The sequence below is a fragment of the Leucoraja erinacea genome, chromosome 4, assembly GCF_028641065.1.
Source record: "Leucoraja erinacea ecotype New England chromosome 4, Leri_hhj_1, whole genome shotgun sequence".
Taxonomy (NCBI): domain Eukaryota; kingdom Metazoa; phylum Chordata; class Chondrichthyes; order Rajiformes; family Rajidae; genus Leucoraja; species Leucoraja erinaceus.
The window spans coordinates 16,473,205-16,497,535 of record NC_073380.1 but is presented as its reverse complement, the minus strand read 5'-3'; the positions used below and the strand labels follow the sequence as shown (position 1 = coordinate 16,497,535).

Here is a 24,331-nt window from a genome sequence, read left to right as displayed (position 1 = left end):
GTGCTGTCTGCACGCAGTTTGTACGTTCTCCTCATGGCCACGTGGGTTTGAGATCTTCGGTTTATTCCCACACTCCAAAAACGTACAGGTTTCTAGGTTAATTGGTATAAATGCAAATTGTCCCTAGTGCATGTTAATGCAGGGATCGCTGGTTGGTGTGGGCTCAGTGGGCCTGTTTCCGTGCTCTAAACTAATCTAAACTAAATTTGAATCGCTTTGGCATGGGAACTGTGGACTAAGTGCAAGGAGATGGATTAATCTGGAAGGGTGCCCATTGGTTGGCTCATGTGGTCTGGTTCCATGATGTGTAATTTTATGACGCTATGCTTAGCTTTAGGAAGGAAGCTGTTGGCTCATTGAGTTGGCCCAGAATGCTGACAGAATTCAGGGCAGATAATGCAATTGTATAATCCAAGGTGATCATAACAGCATTTACAGATCAGGTGTAGGCCTTTAGTGTCAGCTATTTAGACTGTATTTGCAGAAATAGATGCACAGACCAGTCCTATCAATGGCAGCTGGTGAAAGAGACTAGATCTACTCATAATCCTTGATGGACTGAGATGGACTGTGCAATTACAAAGGCATAGTAGAACAAAATCTTAACATGAAACAGGTGAAAAATAGACTGAAAGTGTAGGAAGGAACTGCAGATGCTGGTTTACACCGAAGATAGACACAAAAGGCTGGAGTAACTCAGCGGGACAGGCAGCATCTCCGTATAGATGAAATGGGTGACGTTTCAGATCGAGACCCTTCTTCAGACTGAAGGTTTCTGTCTGAAGAAGGACGTAAACCCGAAACGTCACCCATTCCATCTGTCCAGAGATGCTGCCTGTCCCGTTGAGTTACTCCAGCATTTTGTGTCCATGAAAAGTAGACTATATAACAGTCGTATAATAGCAGGGAATAGCCTTGGGAGAGGGGCGACATAGCCATATATAGCGTGGAAAAATAATATTAGAGGTCGGTTGAGAGAGTGGATGTCATGGACAGGTTGTGAAAGGAGATAGTCATAAAATAGGACAGAAGAGGTGGGAATCATTGGAGAGATTTGTAGATGAGGATCATGCAGGACAGCCTAAAATAACTGGCCCATTTTGATTGTCTAGACATCAAAGTCTACTGCATCAGATTTATTCTGCCCACTATTTGAAGGGGTTTTGACAAAAAGGTGTATCAACCATGACAAAGTTGTTGCTTCTGCGCAGGAAGGAACTGCAGATGCTGGTTTAAACAGAAGATAGGCACAAAAAGCTGGAGTAACTCAGCAAGTCAGGCAGCATCTTTGGAGAGAAGGAAAAGGTGACGTTTCAGGTCAAGACCCTTCGAAGAAGTGAGACATTTGTGATATATATCCAGAGATGCTGCTTGTCCCGCTGAGTTACTCCAGCTTTTTGTGTCTATCTTCAGTTGTTGCTTGTGCCATTTATTGAGATGAAGAAGCAGATCAAACCTGTGCTTTTTAGGTTGAAGCATTTAGGTTTATTTTTAAATTCACAAGATAATTTAAAAAGTTGAATCACATATGCAAATGATCAACATATTTACAGATATACTACTTACCATCAGGAAATTGATCGGCATCATCGTCGAACATGGCTTCTTTTAAGGCAGATTTATTGACAGAAGTGCTATCTGTACAGTTGTAGGGACTGTAATCGCGTGGTCGGGAGCCACTGCGCTGGGACATGGTGTTAAGCATAGAAGTTTTATTGTCAAGGGCAATTCGTCCTGAGTCAGTGGTGTCACCAGCTCCTCTGACATCAGCAACTCCAGCAGTGATCTATTGAACACAAGCAGAAAATAAGTACTATTATGAAAATAATTATTTAAAGAACACCATAGAAAATATTATTCTCCTTTCTTCACATCTACTTCCTCCACATTCTATTTTTTTCTCTTTCTCTCCAAAAAGGAATGGCTTATTTTGTCAGTGGCCCTCTCATTCAGTTGGAGGTTGTGGGTTCAAATCCAGCAGTAAAAAGTGAGCACAAAAATCACGTTGATTTTCAACTGAACAGGAGACTCTGGGCAGGTATGTGATGATGAGCAAGTGCTACAGTGTTGGAAGTGCTCTCTTAGTTAAACTCATATTCTGTCACCTCTCTCACCTGAATGCAAAGCTTTTTATGCTACCTTTATGAAAGCTAAGTTAGTTATTCGCAATACACTGGCCAATATTTACGCCACATGTATATAATGTATACATAGATCTTCATAAGGCTTTTGATAAGGCCCCACGTGGTAGACTGATACAGAAGATTAAGATGTATGGGAATTCACCATGACTTGTTTGTATGGATATGGAACTGGCTTCTACATGGAAGACAGAGGGTTGTGATGGAAGGTAAATACTCCTTACTGGAGGTCTGTGACCAGTGGATTTCCGCAAGGATCCGTGTTGGGACCTCTGCTGTTTGTGATATATATCAATTACCGAGGTGTAAATGTAGATGGCTTGGTGAGTACGTTTGCTTACAACACAAAAACTAAAGAGTTGCAGTCAGTGAGGAAGGCTGTCAGATGATACACTGGGATACAGGCCAGCTGCAGAAATGGGCAGAGAAATTGTCAATGGAGTTTAACCCAAGCAATTGTGAGGTATTGTACTTTGGGAGGTTGAATGTAAGGAGGGAGTATACAGTTAATAGCAAGAACCTGAACAGCATTTATGTGCAAAGGAATATTGGAGTCCAAGTTCATAGCTCATAGTAGATGGGGTAGTTAAGAATTCGTATGGTATGTTTATCTTCATTGCTCGGGACATTGAATATAAGAGTCAGGAAGTCATGACACAGCTCTCTAGGACCATGGTTAGGTTGCATTTGAATTATCGTGAGCCGTTCTGGTTGTCCCTTTACAGGAAAGATGTGGAGGTTTTGAGGAGGGTGCAGAGGAGGTTTACCAGAATGGTGCCTGGATCAGCGGGTCTCAGTTACAGGAAGAGATTGAATAGGCTAGAATTGTTTTCTCTGGAATTTTGGAGGTTGAGGAGAAACTTGATAGAGGAATATAAATTTTGAAAGGCATAGATATGGTAAATACTCTCCAGAGATGCTGCTTGTCCCGCTGAGTTACTCCAGCCTTTTTGTGTCTATCTTCGGTTTAAACCATCATCTGCAGTTCCTTCCTACACATTACCTGCAATTGAGCTTGCTGATTTGGTTATCCTATTTCAGGAATGTATCAAAAGATCAAAAACCATGACCTAGTTTTCCAGTGTGGGCCTTATTTGGTTCACAAACGACAGTTTAGATAACTCCGAAACACAGGATGTACTTCATAGAAACATAGAAAATAGGTGCAGGAGGAGGCCATTGTGATCATCTCCAATGAGTAACCCGTGCCTGCTTTCTCCCCATATCCCTTGATTCCGCTAGCCCCTAGAGCTCTATCTAACTACCTTTTAAATTCATCCAGTGAATTGCCTCTACTGCCTTCTGTGGCAGAGAATTCCACAAATTCACAACTCTCTGGGTGAATTATATTACTTCAGTACAAATAATTTGCTAAGAGATGGCACACTAGGAGGCTACAAGAACAATGTAAGGTAAAGTAACAGAATTTGAAAGGACTGTCAGAAACTAGATGATATGAAATAGACTTTAACTTAGAAACTGGAAGGAAACTTCAGTATCCACCAGCAAAAATTGCGGAATGTTGCAAAGATTCAGGATTCAACATTGTCTTCCTAATGTTATTTTTAGCAGAATGATACAGTACAACTCAATAACTAGTTATGATGATGTCCAATTGATAGGACCCGTATTGTAAATGAGTACTGTGGCATCAAAAATTGGAATAACGATAGCTATTACAATTGAGTGCAGGATTATAGTGAAACAAACCCTTTCTTTATCAGACATTTAATGGGTCAGAGTTGCCACTGGATAAACTTTAGCAGTGGAAACCTTGGATGATTTTCCCACCCCTAGATGCAATGTGATATTATTGTCCACTGTGGCACCTCAGCCATTTCTCCAGTTGAACAGAATCCATTAACTAGAATGAATTAACCCAGAACCAATGGTCTTTGTGCATTCATTACATTTTCAGAAATATTCTTCCCCACTTGGTGCTAAATAATTAATAATCAAGTCAAATAATGTTAATAGAAATTGATGAAATAATCACCTGTTCCATATCCTCCTCTTTTTTAGCATCTCGTTTCAAAGGTTCATTCATTTCTTCTTGACTAAGGAGGCTAAAGTTTTGGATTGCTTCCGTCATGCCTCGGAGAGAGCAGTATATTTCTTCTGAGTTCATGTTTTCTGCATCATAGTTAAATGCACTGCTTAAAAATGAAAATTGTGAATTGGCAAAGTTTTGTTGAAGCAAGTCCTGTTGATGACATCTTTCTAATCACACGATGCTGAGCCCATCATTTAGATGAAGTGCACAACACATCTTCCCATCAAAAGCATGAATTACAAACATCTGGGAAGGCATTGCACAGGTTCACAAAATAAGACACTAAAGAGCTCTAAATATTATCAGAAACAATAAAAATCAGATGGGATTGGGTAACAATCCAATTTAGGGCAGCACGGTGGCGCTGTGGTGGAGTTGCTGCACTATATTACTTGCAGCACCAGAGACCCAGGTTCGATCTTGACTACAGGTGCTGTCTGTACAGACTTTGTACGTTCTCCCCGTGACTATGTGGGTTTTCTCCGAGATCTTCGGATTCCTCCCACACTCCAACGACATACAGGTTTGTAAGTTAACTGGCTTGGTATAGTGTAAATTGTCCCTAGTGTGTGTAGGATAGTGTTAAACAAGGGTAGTGATTGCTAAACTGTAAAAAGCATGATTTTAGATATTTCATAACAATAACTTTTATTTATCTCACAATCACACTCATACTGTTTCCATTAAATCCACAAAAAAACAGGGTGAAATGTGACTAGTGGTATGGAGGTGCATTAAGAAGAGTTCTACAGAAAAAGTAGTGCAGTCTGAAGTAAGGAAATGCCTTTTGAAACAGTGATGTGACATAGATAGCAACAAATATAAAAATGCAGAACAAAATATAAACTATGATTATTTTTCTTAAATCCGGTTACACATTTGTGGCAGACACGAAAGTATTACAAATTCTCATCTCAATTTTTGTCCTGAAATCTATGATCAAGCAACCGTCTCAATAATCACTTGTCTTCACTCCCTTGAAGAGGAGAACAACAGAGACACAAAAAGCTGGAGTAACTCAGTGGGTCAGATAGCATCTCTGGAGAAAAGGAATAGGTGGTGTTTCGGGGTCGACACCCTTCTTCAGACTTTTTACACATATTAGCCAGGCACAGAACCACTGCAGAAGCAAATAAATGCTTAAAAATTCCAGCTGGAAGCAACATTCGGTTGTTATTTGTGGTTATTTTAGTTGCTCCTGGCTGCGATGGGTTGCACTGGAGGGGAGCTAATATTCTTGTAGGGAGGTTTGCTAGTGTTGCTCAAGAGGGTTTAAGAGTGGCAGGGGGGTGCGAGTCAGAGCAGAAGGTTATGAAATGGAAGGACTGTGGTGCCCTTGACAACTACACCTGCGAAAACTGTGTCCAGGTGGAGATCCTGAAGGACCATGTTAAGCCCCTGTCCCACTTACGTGTCCTTGGCACGCTAATTACACGACCTCGTCGTCGCGTTGAGGCGCACGGCTATCGTGGGACCGCAATAGCCTGCGCTCGTACGTGCTACATCACGCCGGAGGCGCGCAAAGATTTTGTTTCCCTACCACGTGATACCGCAAACAACTTCATACCCCTCTGCGCTTCTCCGCGTAATTAGCGTGCCAAGGACACATAAGCGGGACAGGGTCTTTAGGGAACTAGAGCAGCAGCTGGATGACCTCGGGATCATCTGGGAAAACAAGAGTTTCCTGGACAGGACCGACAGTGAGGTTGTCACACCGAGGACACAAGAAGAGAAAAGGTGAGTGATGACGAGGAAGCGAAGTAAACATGGAATGCAGGAGATCCCGGAGGCTGTACCATCTTGGGAAGTGTCGGGGCAGAGAACGCATCAAGTGTGAGTGGCAGCCGGGGCTGTGAATTCAACCCTGGTGTTGAGGCTCAACAGGGAAGAGTGACATCAGGCAGAGCCATAGTGGTGGGCGACTTGATAGTCAGAGGTGCGGACAGGACGTTCTGCGGAAACAGGCGAGACTCAAGGGTGGTGTGCTGCCTCCCTGGTGCCAAGTTCCAGGACTCCTCGGAGTGGCTTCACGGCATCCACGAGAGGGAGGGGGAAGCACAAACGATACAGGTAGGAAGAGGAAGGAGGTTTTGCAACACGAGTTTAGGGAATCAGGTAAAAGACTGAAAAGCAAGACCTCCAGGGTAGTGATCTCAGGATTGCTTCCAGTACTTTGCGCTAGTGACGGTAAGAACAGGAAAATACGGGAAGTGAACATGTGGTTGAGGATTTGGTGCACGGGACAGGGATTTAGATTTCTCGATCTATGGGATCTCTTCTGGTGCAGGGGTGACCTTTACAAAAGAACGGGTCGCACCTCAACTGGAGGGGTACCAACATCCTGGTGAGCAGGTTCCCTGATGTTACACAGGTGGGTTTAAACTAGATTGGCATGGGGGTGGGATATCGTACAGGACAGAGGCCCGTGAGAGGTTAGAAGTTGGAATGGAGGGTGGTGAGGGAAAGGTTAGTGGATAGAATAAGCAGGTGAAAGGCGGAGAGCGAGGAAGGAGGGTTGGTTTAAACTGCACGTATTTTAATCCAAGGGGCCTGACGGGTAATGGATAGGTACGAGCAACTGGGACATTGTAGCCATGACTGAACCCTGGTTAAGGGAGGGGCAGGACTGGCAGCTCAATGGTCCGGGATACAGGAGCTTCAGGAGAGACGGGGGTGAGGGAAAGAGGAGGGGAGTTTGTATTGTTGGTGAAGGAGGATGTCATGGCTGTGTTCAGAGGTGACATTATGGACGGTTCGTTATGAGGCTATGTGGGTGGAGCTGAGGAACAAGAAAGGGATGATCACCTTGTTGGGGATGTACTACTGACCCCCAAATTGTCAACGGGAATTAAAAGAACAAATATGCCAGGAGATTGCAGACAGCTGCAGGTCAGATAAGTTTGTTGTTGTAGGGGATTTTAACTTTCCCAATATTGACTGGGAAAATCACAGTGTGAAGGGTTTAAATGGGGTGCAATTCCTCAAAAGTGTACAGAAGAGTTTTCTTAAGCAGCATGTGGAGGCCCCCACACGTGAGAGGGCAACACTGGATCTAGTATTGAGAAATTGGGAAGGGCAAGTATTGAGTATTGAGTATAGAAGTTGGGAGGTCATGTTGCAGTTGTATAAGACGTTGGTGAGACCCCATTTAGAATATTGTGTTCAGTTCTGAGCACCATGTTATGGGAAAGATATTGTCAAGCTTGAAAGGGTTCAGAAAAGATTTTCAAGGATGTTGCCAGGACTAGAGGGTGTGAGCTAAGGAAGAGGTTGAGTAGGCTGGGTCTCTATTCCTTGGAGCGCAGGAGGATGAAGGTGATCTTATAGAGGTGTACAAAATTATGAGAGGAATTAATCGGTTAGATGCAGAGTCTCTTGCCCAGAGTAGGGGAATTGGGGACCAGAGGACATAGGTTCAAAGTGAAGGGGAAAAGATTTAGTAGGGATCCGAGGGGTAACGTTTTCACACAGAGGGTGGTGGGTGGATGGAACAAGCTGCCAGAGGAGGTAGTTGAGGCTGGGACTATCCCATTGTTTAAGATGCAGTTGGACAGGTACATGGATAGGACAGGTTTGGAGATATACGGACCAGGCGCAGACAGGTGGGACTAGTGTAGCTGGGACATATTGGCCGGTGTGGGCAAGTTGGGCTGAAGAGCCTGCTTCCACACTGTATCACTCTTTGTGATTATTGCAAAGCAAGGAGTTTCATGGGTAAAACAGATCAACTTACAGCCTGCAGCAGTGCTTGGAACTATACATGTGAGAGGCGAGTCTAGCAGATTCACGTTCCAGGGTTTTGATGTTTCAGATCAGAATGGCAATTGGGAAATCCAGCAGGCCTAAGCTAGCTGTGCAATAGGTTGGCGAAATGCTTGCTGATTTTACGCTTTGTCTCGCTAATATAAAGTTGGCCACATAGGGAACACTGAATGCAGTTAGTGAAGTTAGAGGCACATGAACCTCTGAATCACCTGGAAGGACTGCTGGTGTCCCAGGATGGATGTGAGGGATAGATATTGCATCTCCTGCAGGAGAAAGTACCTGGGAAAGGGCTGGTTCAGTTGGGAAGGGATGAGTTAACCAAGGAATTGCTGAGGGTGCAGTGTCTGTGGAATGCAGGGTGGGGAGATGATGGGAAGGTGTAACTGGTAGCGGGATGACAATGAAGGTAGCGGACATGTTGGAGAATGATGTGTTGGATGCGTTGATAGCATTAATCTACATAGTTATCTTGAGATCCATGTCCATAGCTCCCTGGATGTGGCAACAGAAGCAGATCAGTTGCATCTGATTCCGGTAGGCGGCGCGGCTCTGGCCAGCAGCGGCCTCTGCAGCCTGTCCGCGTTTTTATTATTTTTGTCTGTGTTTTTATGTAGTGTTTGTTATTTTATGTTGGGGTGTGTGTGTGGGGGGGCGGGGGGGGGGGTGGGAGGGGGGGGGGGGGAAACTTTTTGAATCTCTCCCTGCACTGGAGACCCGACCTTTTCTCGTCGGGTCTCAGTCGTCGTTGAGGCCGTAACGAGGAGCGGCCTCCAACAGGAAGAGACCGGGGACTCAGGTGTCGACTCACCGTTGCCGTCGCGGAGCTGGCCGAGTCCGGAGCGGTGGAGGAGCGCTGCTGCTGCTGATGCTGTTGCTGCTGCTGCTGCTGCTGCTGCTGCCGGAGAGTCGGAGGCTCTCTACAGGTCTGTGGACGACGGCGCCGGGAGCCCACGGCTCCCTGGGGGGAGACCGCTTTTCGGGGCTTCTGCGGCGGCGACTTCTCCCGCCCGAGTTGCGGGGTCGAAGAGCTCCTGGAGCGGGGCCTACATCACTGCCCCGCGCGGCTGGAATGGCCGCGGACTCTGCGAGCGCACACCGGGGGCTCCAACACCAAGACCCGGTGTGCGACCTCGCACCACCCGGCGTGGCTTTAATGGCCGCGGGACAATCGCCATCGCCAGCCGGGGGCTATGACTTTGACTCTGACATCGGGGGGGGGGGGGAGAGTGCAGTGGAGAGAGAAGTTTATTTGGCCTTCCATCACAGCAATGTGATGGATGTTTATGTTAAATGTAATTATGTTGTGTCTGGGGTCTATTTGTGTGTAATGTATGGCTGCAGAAACGGCATTTCGTTTGGACCTCCAGGGGTCCAAATGACAATTAAATTGACTCTTGACTCTTGACTCTCTCTCTCTTGAGATAGCACAATGAAGAAAGTATATAGTCTGCTTGCCTTCATTGGTCAGGGCATTGAGTTAATGTCAGGAAGTAATGATTATAGGACTTTAGGTAGGCTGTATTTGGAGTATGCGCACAGGTCTTGCTTTCATATTAGATAGGTAATCTTTTAAAGGTAAATTCTTAAGTAAAGAAACAACATTTGCTATCCTCCAGTCTTCTGGCACCTCATCAATGGCTAACAAAGATGCAAAAATCTTCATCAGCGCCCCTGTTATCTTCTCCCTTGTTTCCCATAGCAACCTGGGATAGATTTAGAGTCATAGAGTCATACAGCATGGAACCAAGCTCTTCTGCCCAACTTGCCCACACCAACCAACATACGATCATAAGTGATAGGAGCAGAATTAAGCCATTTGGCCCATCAAGTCTACTCTGCCATTCAATCATGGCTGGTCTATCTCTCCCTCATAACTCCATTCTCCTGTCTTCTCCCCATAACCCCTGACACCCGTACTAATCAAGAAACTATCTATCTATGCGGAAAAAATATAATTGACTTGGCCTCCACAACCTGTGTGGCAAAGAATTCCACAGATTCACCACCCTCTGACTAAAAAAAATCCTCCTCATCTCCTTACCAAAGGCACCTCCTTTAATTCTGACGCTATGACCTCTAGTCGCAGACTCTCCCACTTGTGAAAACATGCTCTCCACATCCACTGTATCCAAGCCTTTCACTAGTTTGTACGTTTCAATGAGGTCCCCCCCCCCCCCCCCCCCCCCCCCCCCCCCCCCCCCCCCCCCCCCCCCCCCCCCCCCCCATCTTCTAAACTCCAGCGAGTACAGGCCCAGTGCTGTCAAATGCTCATAATGTGTCAACCCTCTCATTCCTTGGATCATTCTTGTAAATCTCCTCTGGACCCTCTCCAGAGCCAGCACATCCTTCCTCAGATATGGTGCCCAAAGTTGCTCACAATGCTTCAAATGCAGCCTGACCCGTGTTTTATAGAGCCACAGCATAACAACCCTGTTTTTGTATTCTAGCCCTCTTGAAATAAATGTGAGCATTACGTTTGCTTTCCTTACTACCGATTCGACTTGCAGATTAACTTTTTGAGCATCTTACACCAGCACTCCCAAGTCCCTTTGCACATTCGATTTCTGGAATCTCTCCCCATTTAGAAAATAGTCTACGCCTTCATTCCTACCACCAAAATGTATGACCCCACACTTTGCTACATTATATTCCATCTGCCACTTCTCTCCCCACACTCCCAACCTGTCCAAGTCCTTCTGCAGAATCCCTGCTTTCTCTACACTACCTGCCCCTCCACCTATTTTCGTAACATCTGCAAACCTGGCCACAAAGCCTTCAATCACCTCATCCAAATCATTTATCTACAACGTAAAGAGTACCGGCCACAACAGCAACCCCTGCGGAACTTCGCAAGTTACTGGCAGCCAACCAGAAAAAGCCCCCTTTATTGCCATTTTGCCTTCTGCCAACCTGCTATCCATGCTTTTATCTGGCCTTTGATACCATATTCCTTAGCAGCCTCACATGTGACACTTTATCAAAGGCTTTCTGAAAATCTAGATAAACAAGATCTACTGGCTCTCCTTTGTCTGTCCTGCTATTTGCTTCTTCAAAGCATCCCAGCAGATTGGTCAGGCAAGATCTCCCCTTCACAAAACCATGCTGACTTCATGATACACTATTTTATCATGAACGTGTACATACTCCGTAACCTCATCCTTTATAAAGGCCTCTAAAATCTTACCAACCACTGAAGTCATCCTAACTGGCCTATAGTTTCCACTCTTCTGCTTTGCTCCCTTCTTGTACAGCGGGGTAATATTGGCAATTTTCCGATCGTCTGAAACCACTCCTGACTCCAGTGATTTTTGAAATATTATTAATTCCTCCACAATCTCTAAAGCCACCTCTTTAAGAACCATAGGGTGCAGTCCATCTGGTCCAGGTGACTTGTCCACCTTCAGCCCTTTCAGCTTCCCAAGCACCTTCTCCTTAATAATAGCCACTCCACTACTTTCCACCCTCCGATTCTCTTGAATTTTTTGCACATTGCTGGTGTCTTTCACTGTGAATACTGATGCAAAAAAAGTTATTAAATTCCTCTGCCATTTCTTAATTCCCCATTATCACTTTGCCTGCATCATTTTACAGCGGTCCAACGTCCACTCGTCTCTTTTTGTATAAATGAAAAAACTGAAGAAACTCTTGGTATCCTCTTTATATTATTGGCTAGCTTATCTTCGTATTTCATCTTTTCTCCCCATATTGCTTTTTTAGTTACCTTCTGTTGTTCTTTAAAAGCTTCCCAATCCTCTGGCTTCCCACTAATCTTTGCAATGTTATATGCCTTCGCGTTTGGCTTTATACTGTCCTTGACTTCCCTTATCAGCCACAGTCACCTCATTCTCGCCTTGACTCTTATTCTCAATGCCCTGACCAACGAAGGCAAGCATACCACATACCTTATTTACCATTCTACCCACCTGTTTTGCCACTTTCAGTGCTACGGACCCTTGTACATCAAATTTAGGAGAACTGTGGTTTTCAATGCATTGTGATGTTAATTTATTCAATTCATATTCTTACATAGATCCACCCACCTGAATATGCACACAATCTTTGAGAACTTACTTCTGAACCTTCAAAATTAGAAATATTGAGCAAGTAAGCATACATTTATCAATAACTAATGGGGCCTCACCTCTAAGTTCACATTACCTTGGTGGTAGAGCGTTCTGAGTTGTGTTGGTTGGTGACGTTAGGGGACTGGTCCAACCTGCAGGTGAACGTGGTGCGTTTCGGGCTAAGGAACTATTTCCAGATCCCTGTTCATAAATAAAAAAAGTGAAATTAATATTTTGTTGTGCAATTTCCCAATTATCTTTAACAAAAAATATCTATAAACTCAATAGACAATAGATAATGTAGTGGCCATTTGGCCTGTTTTGCATGTCATTGATGATGGCAATTGAATGTTCAACAAAGATCGTTATGGATGCCAAGATGATATTCCATCAGTCGGATTCATCAGCTTTCTTGCTTACAGCGTGGAAAGAGGCCCTTCGGCCCAACTTGCCACACGGCCAATATGTCCCAGGTACACCTGCCTGCACTTGGCGCATATCCCATTAAACCTGTCCTATCCATGTACCTGTCTAATTGTGTCTTAAATGTTGCAATGGTTCCGGCCCCAACTGCCTCCTCTGGCAGCTCATTCCATACACCCACCACCCTCCGTGTGAAAATATTACCCCTATTTTCCTATTGAAATCTATTCCTATAAATTTCTATTAAATCTTTTCCCCTTCACCTTAAACCTCTATCCACTGGTGCTCGATTCCCCTACGCTGGCCAAGACAGTCTGTGCAACTACCCAATCTATTCCTCTCCTGATTTTATACACCTCTATAAGATCATCCCTCACCCAATCATGGGCTCCAAGGAATAGTTCCAGCCTACTCAACCTCTCCCTATAGATCAGATCCTCGAGTCCTGGCAACATCCTCATAAATTTTCTCTGTAGCCTTTCCAGCTTTACTGAATTGTTTCAGTTCTCCTTGTAAACTACTGAGCTCCATATAAACATGTGATAAAAGGAGGCCAAGATAATGTGGTGTACAGATTTAAGCTTCTTTTCAATCATGTGATCACATAAAGTCTGGACTTCAGCAGCCAACAAACACAGTGAACTGTACTAATTTTCAGGGGGGGGTTTTTCTTGTGAGAAGAAAATTTTAGAACTTTCAATGAAATTATTCATGATGAAGTGCAAATAGTTAGCCCAGCTCGAGGGTAACGGCGCTCCCGTGAGGGCGGCCTGGCACGGGGCTGAGACGCTCACGTGAGGGCGACCCGGCTCGGGGCTGGAACGGTGGCTGAGGCGGCGTTCTAGTGGCGGCGGCCTGAGTCCGGGGTTCGGCCGCGGGCCAGTGGACGACGTAGTCAACAGCTGCGTCCGCTGGACTGGAGGGCGGCAGCTTCGACCACCCCGGTGTTTGAACCGGCCCGTTCGCGGAGCTCGGTGAGCCGCGGGACTGATTTACCATCGCCCGGTGGGGTATCGCCTCAGCGCAGAGGGAGAAGAGGAGGGAAGAGACTGCAGCCCTAAGATTTTTGCCTCCATCACAGTGAGGAGGTGCTTGGTGTACTCACTGTGGTGGATGTTAATTTGTGTTTATTGTCTGTTCTGTTGTCTATTATTGTATGTATTGTATGTATGACTGCAGGCACGAAATTTCGTTCAGGTCTGAATGACAATAAAGGCAATTCATTCATTCATTGTATTATATGATCTTATTATGTCCTTGAACCAGATACCTCCATGGAAGAAATGTAAGAAGAATCTGCATCATAAAAGTACTGAGCTACATATGTGTGAACTTACATGATTCTTGCTTTTTGGAATTTATTGGAAAGTCATTCATATATTGTATGAGTAGCAAGAACATGTTTAGATTTGTTCTCCTGCATGGCTTCCTGCATGCATTCAGCTGCAGCTCCTTAAAGACTGCATTAAGGAATCGGAGCTGCAGCTGGATGACCTCGGGATTATCCGTGGGTATGAGAGTGTCGCAGAAAGGAGTTACCGTGAGATGGTAATGCCTACGGTACAGGTAAGGTACAGGACGGGTGACCACCAGGAAAGGGAGTAGGCTGAGAGTGAAGGAATCCCCAGGGGTCCTTCCCGTCCACAACAGGTATGCTCCTTTGAATGGTGTTGTGGGCAAGGGCTGGTCGGGGGAGAGCAGCAACAGCAGCAGCAGTAGCAGTGATTAGTGCGGGTGCCAGGGGTTATGGAGAGAAAGCAGGAGAATGGGGTTAGGAGGGAGAGATAGATCAGCCATAATTGAATGGTGGAGTAGACCTGATGGGCCGAATGGCCTAATTCTGCTCCTATCACTTATGACATGATCCGGTCTGCAGTGTTGGGGGACAGACAGAAGATTCTGCGGCAGCAAACAGGACTCAAGGATGGTGCGTTGTCTCCTGGTGCCAGGGTCCTGGATGTCTTTGCACTGTCACAGAACAATGTCAAGAGGGAGGGCGAGCAGCCAGAAGTCTTTTTGCACATGGGCAGAAATGACACAGGAAGGAAAAGGGAAGAGGTCCTGCAAAGCGAATATAAGGAGTAAGATAATTATAAGGCAGGATCCCAAGGGCAGTAATCTTCAGATGTGCTAAGAAACAAGAGGATAGGGAAAGTTAATGCATAGCTGCAGAGATGGAGCAGCAAGTCGGCTTTATATTCTGAAAGATTGGGACTGTTTTGGTGCATTTGGAACAAGTTGGAAAGATTACAGTGCAACAGGACCAAGACCTCGCAGGTGAATTTTCTTCCATTTTTAGGGAGCAATTAAGCTTTTGCCAAATGGTTGGAGAATTGAGGAAAGAGGTTTTTAAATAAAACTAAAAGTGCAAGCTAGAAATGTAGTAAACTAAGGCAAAGCAAGCATAAAGTAGGGCCAGAGTACTATCTTCTATACTATTACTAAAAGTCTCATCTTGACCACTTCCTGTCTACATTGTAAATAAATTTTAGTAAAAACGCTACCCTATATCGCTATGATTTATTTCACCATCTTACTCACCGTCCTACACTCCTCCAGCCGCCCCAAGATTTTTCCGATCAGTGAAATAATAAAAAAGTTATGAATGTTTGAAAAATCATGAGATCAGCTGATTGGTCTTATCGCCTGTTAGTCACCATTAAGGTAACACCTCTTCCGGCACCCGCGGAGAATAAAGTCTCGGAGATGGGGCTGAGTCTGTGAGCTGCTGGTGAGGGCTGCTGTGTTCGCAGGCGGGGGCTGCTGTGTTCGCGGTGGCGGCAGCGATCAACATGACTCCCCCCCCCTTCCCCACACACCCCCCCCTTCCTCACACACCCCCCCTTCCCCACAACCCCCCCTTCCCCACACCTCCTCCCCAAAGTGGTAGAATATTGCTTTAGGGGAACGGGTTGCATTGGGAGAACAGGTAAGTGGTGGAATATTGCGTTGGGGAATGGGTTGCGTTGGGGGGGACCTGTGTGACTGGGACCCAACGGGTCCCACTTAGTCTATTAAATATTAAAAACAAAATCTGAATGCACTCCAACTAGATGCATGCTGCATTTAACAAGGAGGATGAAATACAGCACAACAAGGAGTAAAGGGACACATTCTAATAGCTATTTAGGGTGGCACAGTGCATAGCGGTAATTGCTGCCTTATAGCGCCAGAGACCAGGGTTCGAGCCTGACTATGGGTGCTGCTTGTATGGAGTTTGTACGTTCACCGCGTGACCTACGTGGGTTCACTATGAGATCTTTAGTTTCTGTAGATGACATATGCATGTGACCCTTAATATAGTTACCTCATCACTACTAACCACTCCCCATATCACAAGTATAATTACAACCTCCCCACCCACATATCGCTCTCTAGTTTCTGTGACAGACCACGTACAGCCAGTGCTCTCTGTAATGCCACAGTATGAATGGAATAAAGAAGTAAAGTCACAGTGTGTCGATAACTCTTTACGTGGTGTCAGACATTGCACGCGTTTGCATTAACCCCAAAGACCTAAACCTTGCCATCAAACGCCCGCACTACCCCAGGAGAACAGTAGAGGACGACGCTGCACAGGTTGGTCCGGCCACAATCTTTTCTGTCCTCGATGCCAAGAGCTCCTTCTGGCAGATACCGCTTGATGAGCACTCCTCAACCTTCGCAACATATCCCGTGACCCTGCCATGGGCTCCCCTGCTCAGCGGCCCATGTCTCGCACTACCAGACATCCGATCCCGGTGGCCCAGCGCTCACTTGTCCCCTCTGTCCTCAAGCCCGCTGCTGTTCAGGAGCGCATCGCCTTTAAGCGCGATGTTCAGAAACGCTCCCATGACAAGTCCTGCCGCCTCCTGCCGCGCCTTTTCCCCGGCCAAGTTGTCCGCATGCAGACCCCCACCGGTCACTCCCGGCTCGCTACCGTAGTCGCCACTGCTGGGTCGCCTCGGTCCTATCTCGTCGACCATGCAGGAACCATCTACCGCCAGTCCCGTCAACATCTGCGGCTTGTCAACGAGCCGCGACCACCACCAGCAGATCCTTTTGCTCCCCCGCTGAAATTTCAGCCTCCAGGCGCTGCCCGGCCCATCGCTCCTCGCATGCCACGGTCTCTACCCTCACAGCTCTATCCGTCCGCTCCTCCTCCGGTTCACCCTCCCTCACCTGCCCGCGCGCAGTCCTCTGCGAGTCCCGCATCCCCTCATGCCCTTCTGCCCTTGTCTTCTCCGTCCCCGCCCGGCTCACCTGTTCCAGTGCAGCCGTCTTCACCTGCCGACGTACTGCCTCCACTTGTTCCTGCAGGGAGGGGAGATGGCGAGATGCGAACCCGGTCGGGACGTGTTGTCAAGCCGCCTGTCCGCTATGGTGACTTTGCTTAACCATTTCTACTCGTTTGATTGTCAGCGCATGAGACGTGGTCGCCCTGTCACTACTTTGTTTGTCTTTCGTTTCCAAGGGGAAGGATGTAGATGACATATGCATGTGACCCTTATTATAGTTACCTCATCACTACTAACCACTCCCCATATCACAAGTATAATTACAACCTCCCCACCCACATATCGCTCTCTAGTTTCCACGACAGACCACGTACAGCCAGTGCTCTCTGTAATGCCACAGTATGAATGTAATAAAGAAGTAAAGTTACAGTGTGTCGATAACAACTCTTTACAGTTTCCTCCCACACTCTAAAGACCTACAAGTTTGTCGGTTAATTGGCTTGGTATAAATGTAAATTGTCCCTCGTGTGTGTAGGATAATGTTAGTGTGCAGGGATCGCTGGTCGGTGTGGACTCGGTGGGCTAAAGGGTGACCAAATGCTATTCAATATTTAGGTAGGATAAGGCTAAGGAAAAGGAGGTGTCGTTGAGCTCTTAATAAGAGATGGCATTTATACATTAGCAAGTCTGAGTCAGAAAGCAGAGAAACAGGCCCTTTGGCCCAACTCAAATGAAAGTTGTTTAAAAATACCGTATGATAACTATAATGAGCTAAACATGAGAAAACATTATTCATTAAAAAAGATACCTGGATGGTACTGCCTAAACTGCGAAGATGTGTTTGAAGAAGTTTGGTAGCTCCATCTTGGAATGTTTTGGGTAGGGCTCCAAGTAACATGCTGAACTCTGGAGTGTTGAGTTGAAACAAGCATATTAAAACTGCCTGAGCTGCCTAAAAGAGAAAAAGTGCTTGAAATTACAATAGGCACAATTTTTCAAACCCATCATTACATTTAAATTTTCAATTAAAAAACATATGCTGTGTTCCTATAGTTTCTCAGATATTGCTCAGGATAAATAATTTAAATAATTTTTCGCTTCAAAAAGAAATAATCAAGAACTGATGCTGGAAACTTGAATTCTGGTACCAAGGCCATCGACGATTATCATTTTAAATTCATTAATTTTTCGATTGTGATCACTTCCAACTTAGAATCATTCCATTTTCATCAATCCAACTTGCCCGTGCCGACAAAGATGCCCACCTACACTGGTCCCATCGGCCTGCATTTGGCCCATATCACTCTGTCCAAAATGTCTTTCAAAATTTGTTATAATACCTGCCTCAACTACCTCCTCTGGAATCTCGCTTCATATATCTGTGTGAAATAGTTATGCATCAGATTCCTATTAATATTTGCCCCTATCACCTTAAACCTATGTCCACTGTGGGTAAAATACATTGTTCATGCACCCTATCTCTTCCCCTCATGAACTTGTACACCTCTATGAGATCACCCCCTCATCCTCCTGTGCTCCAAGGAATATCGCCCTAGCCTCCCCACTCTCTCCCTAATTCCTGGCACCATCCTTGTAAATCTTCTCCAGCTTAACAACATCCTTCCTATAGCAGGGTGACCATAACTGGACACAATACTCCAAATGCAGCCTCATCAACGTCTTATGCAACTGATGAAAGCCAATGTATCAAAAGCCCTTTTGACCCTGTGACGCTAATATAAAGAAACTACATCCCTGCACTTCTAGATCCCACTGCTCTACAACATTCAACAGAGTCTTGACATTCACCGTTGAGGTCTTGCCCTGGTTTGACTTCCCAAAATGTAACACCTCGCACTTCTCTGTATTAAACTTCATCAACCATTCTTCAGCCCGCTTGCCCAGCTGATCAAGATCCTGCTGTAATTATTAATAACAAGAGCCAGGATGTTTAGGCACTAAAAATCTCTGAAATAGGCAGGGAAAAAGGCAACAATGACAAAAAAGGCATTTATTGACAAAAAAGGCATAACAAGGCATGTATTTCCATCACCAAGATATGGTTAAAAATGATAATTATAAAGGTATACTACATTACTGCCTGGTTGCACATAACTATCAGCATTTTTTTCAAATTATCTGGTGTTAAACTATGCCGTCTGTCAGACAGAATATGCTTCAGTTGTGAAAAACTTCTTTCTACCCCAGGTGAGGTCACTGGTGCATTCCTGAAACAAGCTACAAACTCTACATTCATGTTGATATCTTGTGCAATACAACTACCTTTGAGAAATTTAGCTATGTTTTGTACTTCTTCAAGATTTTTGTTAGCTAAAATCCCCCTCTCACATTTTCCTTGTATGTCTTTACCTACATCGCCAGGAACTTTAAGTACAAAATAAAGCAAGTGAAGATGTAAACAACTGAGCAATAGTTGTGCTTTTTCACTTCTCCAATACTTCCAATGTCAAGAAATACTCCTTTGATGGTTGACCTGTCTCCAGTTTACCGATGACTACATTGGCAACATGTCTCCCCACAGCATTGGTTGTCTCGTCTATTGAGATCCATATTTTGATGCATGCAACTTCATCTCTGATTGTCCATAGAGACAGCATCAACAGCTTTACCCTCAATAACCTTTTTGGTTACCTCTTCAAAAACTTAATCAAATTCGTAAGACACAATCTCCCATGTACAACATCATGTACACTATTCCTAATCAGCCCCTGTTTATCCAGATGCATATATATCTTCTCAAAATACTCCACAAACTTGACTACCACAGACGTGAGGCCCACTGTGTATAGTTCCCAGGATTTCTTCTTAATGATGTTCCAAACAGTTGATTTTGGTAAGCCTAAGGATTGGCTGGTGTCTCTAACAGTTTTATTCTTGTTTCTCACTCATAATGGCTTCTTTGACTTTCATTGGCACAACGTTGATCCTCGTGTTGATAAACGGCAATAAAAGTTTCCAAAGGTGATAGAAAGACTGGAGGAAAGACTAGGTGCTGAGAGCTCACTTATACCTGCATTTGGGAGGCAATTAAACACACCTGAGCAATTACAAACACCTGTGAAGCCATGTGTCCCAAACATTATGGTGCCCTGAGATGGGGAGACTATGTATAAACACAGCTGTAATTTCAACGTGGTGAAATGTGAACCACATGTGATTTTCTTCTATTACAAATCTCAAATTGTGGAGTACAGAGGCAAATATATAAATAATGGGTCTTTGTCCCAAACATTATGGTGGGTACTGTAACTAAATATCTTTCCATTTGGAAAATAGACAAATGGAACAAGATTAAATCATAGAATCATTAAGTCATACAGCGTGGAAACGGGCCCTTTGGCCCAACTTGCCCCCACTGACCAACTTGTCCTATCTACACCAGTCCCACCTGCCTGTATTTGACCCGTATCCCTCCAAACCTGTCCTATCCATTTACCTGTCGTACTATTTCTTAAACATTGGGATAGTCTCTGCCTCACCTACCTCCTCTGACAGCTCGTTCCATACATTCACATTTGCGTGTATGAAAGTGGCGCGTTCACATCGTACAGTTTGAGTACGGATGGCGATGTGAGACGACACTTCAGCTTGTCTACTGCATGTCTGTGCTTCTGCTCAAAATGCCACATTACCCCCTTTTCTGTTAGCTAAGTGGGGCAGTGATCTCACCATCCCCAAGAACGTTTGCACTTCAGCCTTGTTTGTCGGTTATGGCATTTGTAGCATGCTGCTGACACGAGATGGGCTTGGTGACACGCCTGCTTGCGAGATGACGTGTCCCACATATTCAATCTCGTTTGAGCACATTACCGACTTTCGGGGATTGAGCTTTAGGCCGGATTCTTTCACCCGTTTGAGTAGGGCTTTCACCCTTGCGTCACGTTGTGCTGCATTCACACCCCAAACGAGAATGTCGTCAACAACTATCTCCATCCTTTCTAAATCGCCAAACTCTTCCTGCATCGCTCGCTGCCAAATCTCACTTGCGGATGAGATTCCAAATGGAAGCACGAGGTATCGATATCTCCCAAAGGCAGTATTAAATGTGGTCAGACGCGAGCTGTCATCGCTCAGTGGGAACTACCAGTACCCACTAGTAGCGTCATATTTTGAGAACCATTCTGCATTTGGCGTGCGGGCTGCAATGTTCTCGAACGTCGGCATTGGGAAATGCTCCCTACGAATTGCCGCATTGAGGTCACGTGGGTCAAGGCACATGCGGACTTCACCATTAGGCTTGATAATCAGTCATTAAATTCACCCAATCCGTCGGTTTGCTCATGGGCTTTGACTCCCAGGCTTCCACGCGCTCTAATTCGGTTTTGACCGTATCCCTGATCTTATAGGGGATAGTGTGGGGCGGGTTTTGCTTAGGTTGCACGTTCTCTTGCAGCGCTATGTTGTACTCATGTCGTTTTAGCCTTCCCAGCCCTTGGAAAATCTCGCAGTTTTCCTCAATGATCCTCACAGTGTATGATGGGCTCGCACTCACGCCATCAACCGCCTCCTTTCGCACAAGAAGCCCTAACTGTTCACACGTTAGTTTCCCAAATATGGGTTTCACATTCCCCCTCACTATTTGAAAGACAACCCTGTGTTCTTTCTTACCTACTTTGACATTCCCCTTTGCCTGCCCCACTGGCTTCATTTATGTCCAGAGTATGACCTCAGTGTCATGTTCATGTTCAGTAAGGCGAGACCAGTCTTTCTGAACAAGTGGTCTAGCAGGATGTCAACTTGAGCTCCAGAGTCAAGTTTGAACTCAATGTTCACATTGTTGATGCTGCACATCTGTCCCCATTCACACGTCAACTCAATCACATTGTCAGTCACGGCGTCAATGTAGAATACATCAACATCATCATTCACTGGCTCAGGCAGCGGTGAAGTGTTCATCTGGAACACTACGTCGCGGACATCACGGCTCCAGTCCCCGGCCTTTTGTCTCAGATTCAGATTCAGATTCAATTTTAATTGTCATTGTCAGTGTACAGTACAGAGACAACGAAATGCATTTAGCATCTCCCTTGAAGAGCGACATAGCAAACGATTTGAATAAAAAATAAATAATAAGTGTCCGGGGGGGGGTGGGGGTGATTGGCAGTCACCGAGGTACGTTGTTTAGTAGAGTGACAGCCGCCGGAAAGAAGCTGTTCCTCGACCTGCTGGTTCGGCAACGGAGAGACATGTAGCGCCTCCCGGATGGTAGGAGGGTAAACAGTCCATGGTTGGGGTGAGAGCAGTCCTTGGCGATGCTGAGCGCCCTCCGCAGACAGCGCTTGCTTTGGACAGACTCAATGGAGGGGAGCGTGGAACCGGTGATGCGTTGGGCAATTTTCACCACCCTCTGCAGTGCCTTCCGGTCGGAGACAGAGCAGTTGCCATACCATACTGTGATGCAGTTGGTAAGGATGCTCTCGATGGTGCAGCGGTAGAAGTTCACCAGGATCTGAGGAGACAGATGGACCTTCTTCAGTCTCCTCAGGAAGAAGAGACGCTGATGAGCCTTCTTGACCAGAGTAGAGGTATTGTGGGTCCAAGAGAGGTCATCGGAGATGTTGACTCCCAGGAACCTGAAGCTAGAAACACGTTCCACCTCCGTCCCGTTAATGTGGATGGGGGTGTGCGTGCCGCCTCTGGACTTCCTGAAGTCTACAATGAGCTCCTTGGTCTTCTTGGAGTTAAGGGCCAGGTTGTTGTCAGCGCACCATGCTGCTAAGTGCTGGACCTCCTCCCTGTAGGCCAGCTCATCGTTGTTGCTGATGAGGCCAATCATTATCTGATGTCATGTCTGATTAGCCGGTCATGTTGTCGGGGACGTGGGCAGCTGTTGGGCACTCTATTTACCGGGCAGTCGGGGGATCTGGAAAGATGTCCAATCTCTCCGCAGGTATAACATCTCACGTACTGAGCGGGGCAGTAGTTGCCGCGGTTGCATGATCGGCAGACGGTATCCTTACCAGAATCACAGAATTCTGTCTGTGGTTGTCTGGGTCGCGAATCCCTGCCTCAGCCCCATGGCCGACCAGCTCTGTCCCGTTTCACGTAATCAACTGTCTCTTCGGTGTCGATGGCGGTTGGGGAAATCTGCTTCATGTGTTCGGCTGATGCTTCAGCTATCAGACACATGTCACTGTATTCTTCCAGTGTTAAATCATCGCAGTGTAGTAGTTTTTCCCGGAGCGGCTGGCTGGTGATGCCGCAGATGATTCTCTCTCGCATGGATAATGCCAAACTCGCAATCATTAGCTAAAGCCTGCACTGCAGTCAGGTAGCTGGAGAAGGTCTCCCCTCGCCGCTTATTACATGTATTAAAGATGTATCTTGAGACAGTTAAGTTCTTTTTTGGTTCACAGTAGGTCTGAAACTTATTCTTCAGCGGTTGTATTTTGTCACATTCCTCCTGGGCAAACTGAAAGGTCTCATAAATCTGCTGAGCAGCCAGCCCTGCTACGTGGAGAAATGTTGCACACCGAATCTTATCTGGCTTACTCGTCAGTTCTGTTGCAGTCTCGTACAGCCCTTATCCAGTCCTTATAATTTTTGGCGAAATTCCCTTGCAGGGAGAGTGGTCCCGGTGGCTTGAGTCTTTTCTTTATTCTTTTGTTTAGTTTTTTCCTCTGACACCACATAATGTCTCCTGTAAGACCCTGTCGTGACTAGCACAATGAATACACGTCCGACATCTTGTAAGAAGGACTTAATCTGCACAACCAGGAAACTACTAGAAGGTCACCTGTCCTCAGTCACGAGGCACAGACACATTTGCCAGCTTCTGCTTTTGGCCTCGAGGGGCAATGCCATTTATATTACATATACATCACAGAGTGTCTCAGTTATGAAGAATGACTGAATAAGCTGGGTTTGTTTTCTTTGGAGCTTTGAAGGTCGAAAGGGGGAACTGATAGCGTACACATTTATGAGGGACACAGGTAAGATAAGCAATAGTAAACTTTTCCCCATGGCAGATGGATCTATAAGCAATGAGCAATGGTTTAAAGTAAGGATGAAGAAGTTAGGACGGAATGTGAGGATGTACTTTCTCACTCAGAGGGTGGTTGGAGTTTGGAGGATGGTGAGAGAATGGTGGAGGCAGAGACTCTTGCAATTACAAAGTATCTCGTAGTGAACTAGTAATGAACTTGGCTTGTGAAGACAGAGAAGGCTGCAGTCCGAGTGATAGGTACTTATGATAGGTATGCACAGGATGGGCTGCAGATCAGATTTCGTGCTGTATGACATTATCACTAATTTTAGCTTTATTATCAGTGAGTCTAAATGTGGGGCTCATGTTGTCGACTTCCCTGTGGTGAGCCCTGTCAACTCACCTCATTCAGGCGAACGACAACAAACAGAGACGGCAGCAGCAGCGCCGCAGCTTAGCGCCAACCCGGAGCATGCGCCCTTTTTAGGGCGGGCACCTACGGATGTGGAACCGGATGGCATCACCCTGCTGCAGACTTCTGCTGCCTCAAACGCAAGAAGAAGTCTAAATGTAAATTGCAATGGTAATTTCTGCTGAATAGCAATATTCTTTTAAAAGACAAGCAGATTCTTCTGCCAACTACCCTAATACATTTGATCCCAATCGAGAACATGGGCATTAATAATTCTGAAATAATCAGAGGTTTGGCATAATTTAGAGTC

General features: G+C 45.7%; 1 protein-coding gene across 32 annotated transcripts in view; it reads right to left on the bottom strand.

Annotated features, from left to right (window-relative positions):
* Positions 1-24,331, bottom strand: part of clasp2 (cytoplasmic linker associated protein 2) — a 322,540-nt gene that overhangs the window by 46,390 nt on the left and 251,819 nt on the right. For 15 of the 32 annotated variants that reach the window (XM_055633767.1, XM_055633769.1, XM_055633775.1 and 12 more), the window contains 5 exons: positions 17,472-17,615; positions 16,689-16,739; positions 12,118-12,224; positions 4,138-4,297; positions 1,567-1,786 (listed from right to left, as the gene is read on the bottom strand). In XM_055633767.1, coding sequence (XP_055489742.1) covers positions 1,567-1,786; positions 4,138-4,297; positions 12,118-12,224; positions 16,689-16,739; positions 17,472-17,615 — 682 coding nt within the window. The remainder of the gene's footprint in view (positions 1-1,566; positions 1,787-4,137; positions 4,298-12,117; positions 12,225-16,688; positions 16,740-17,471; positions 17,616-24,331) is intronic. The other 17 variants (XM_055633774.1, XM_055633776.1, XM_055633780.1 and 14 more) reach the window with 3 other exon arrangements.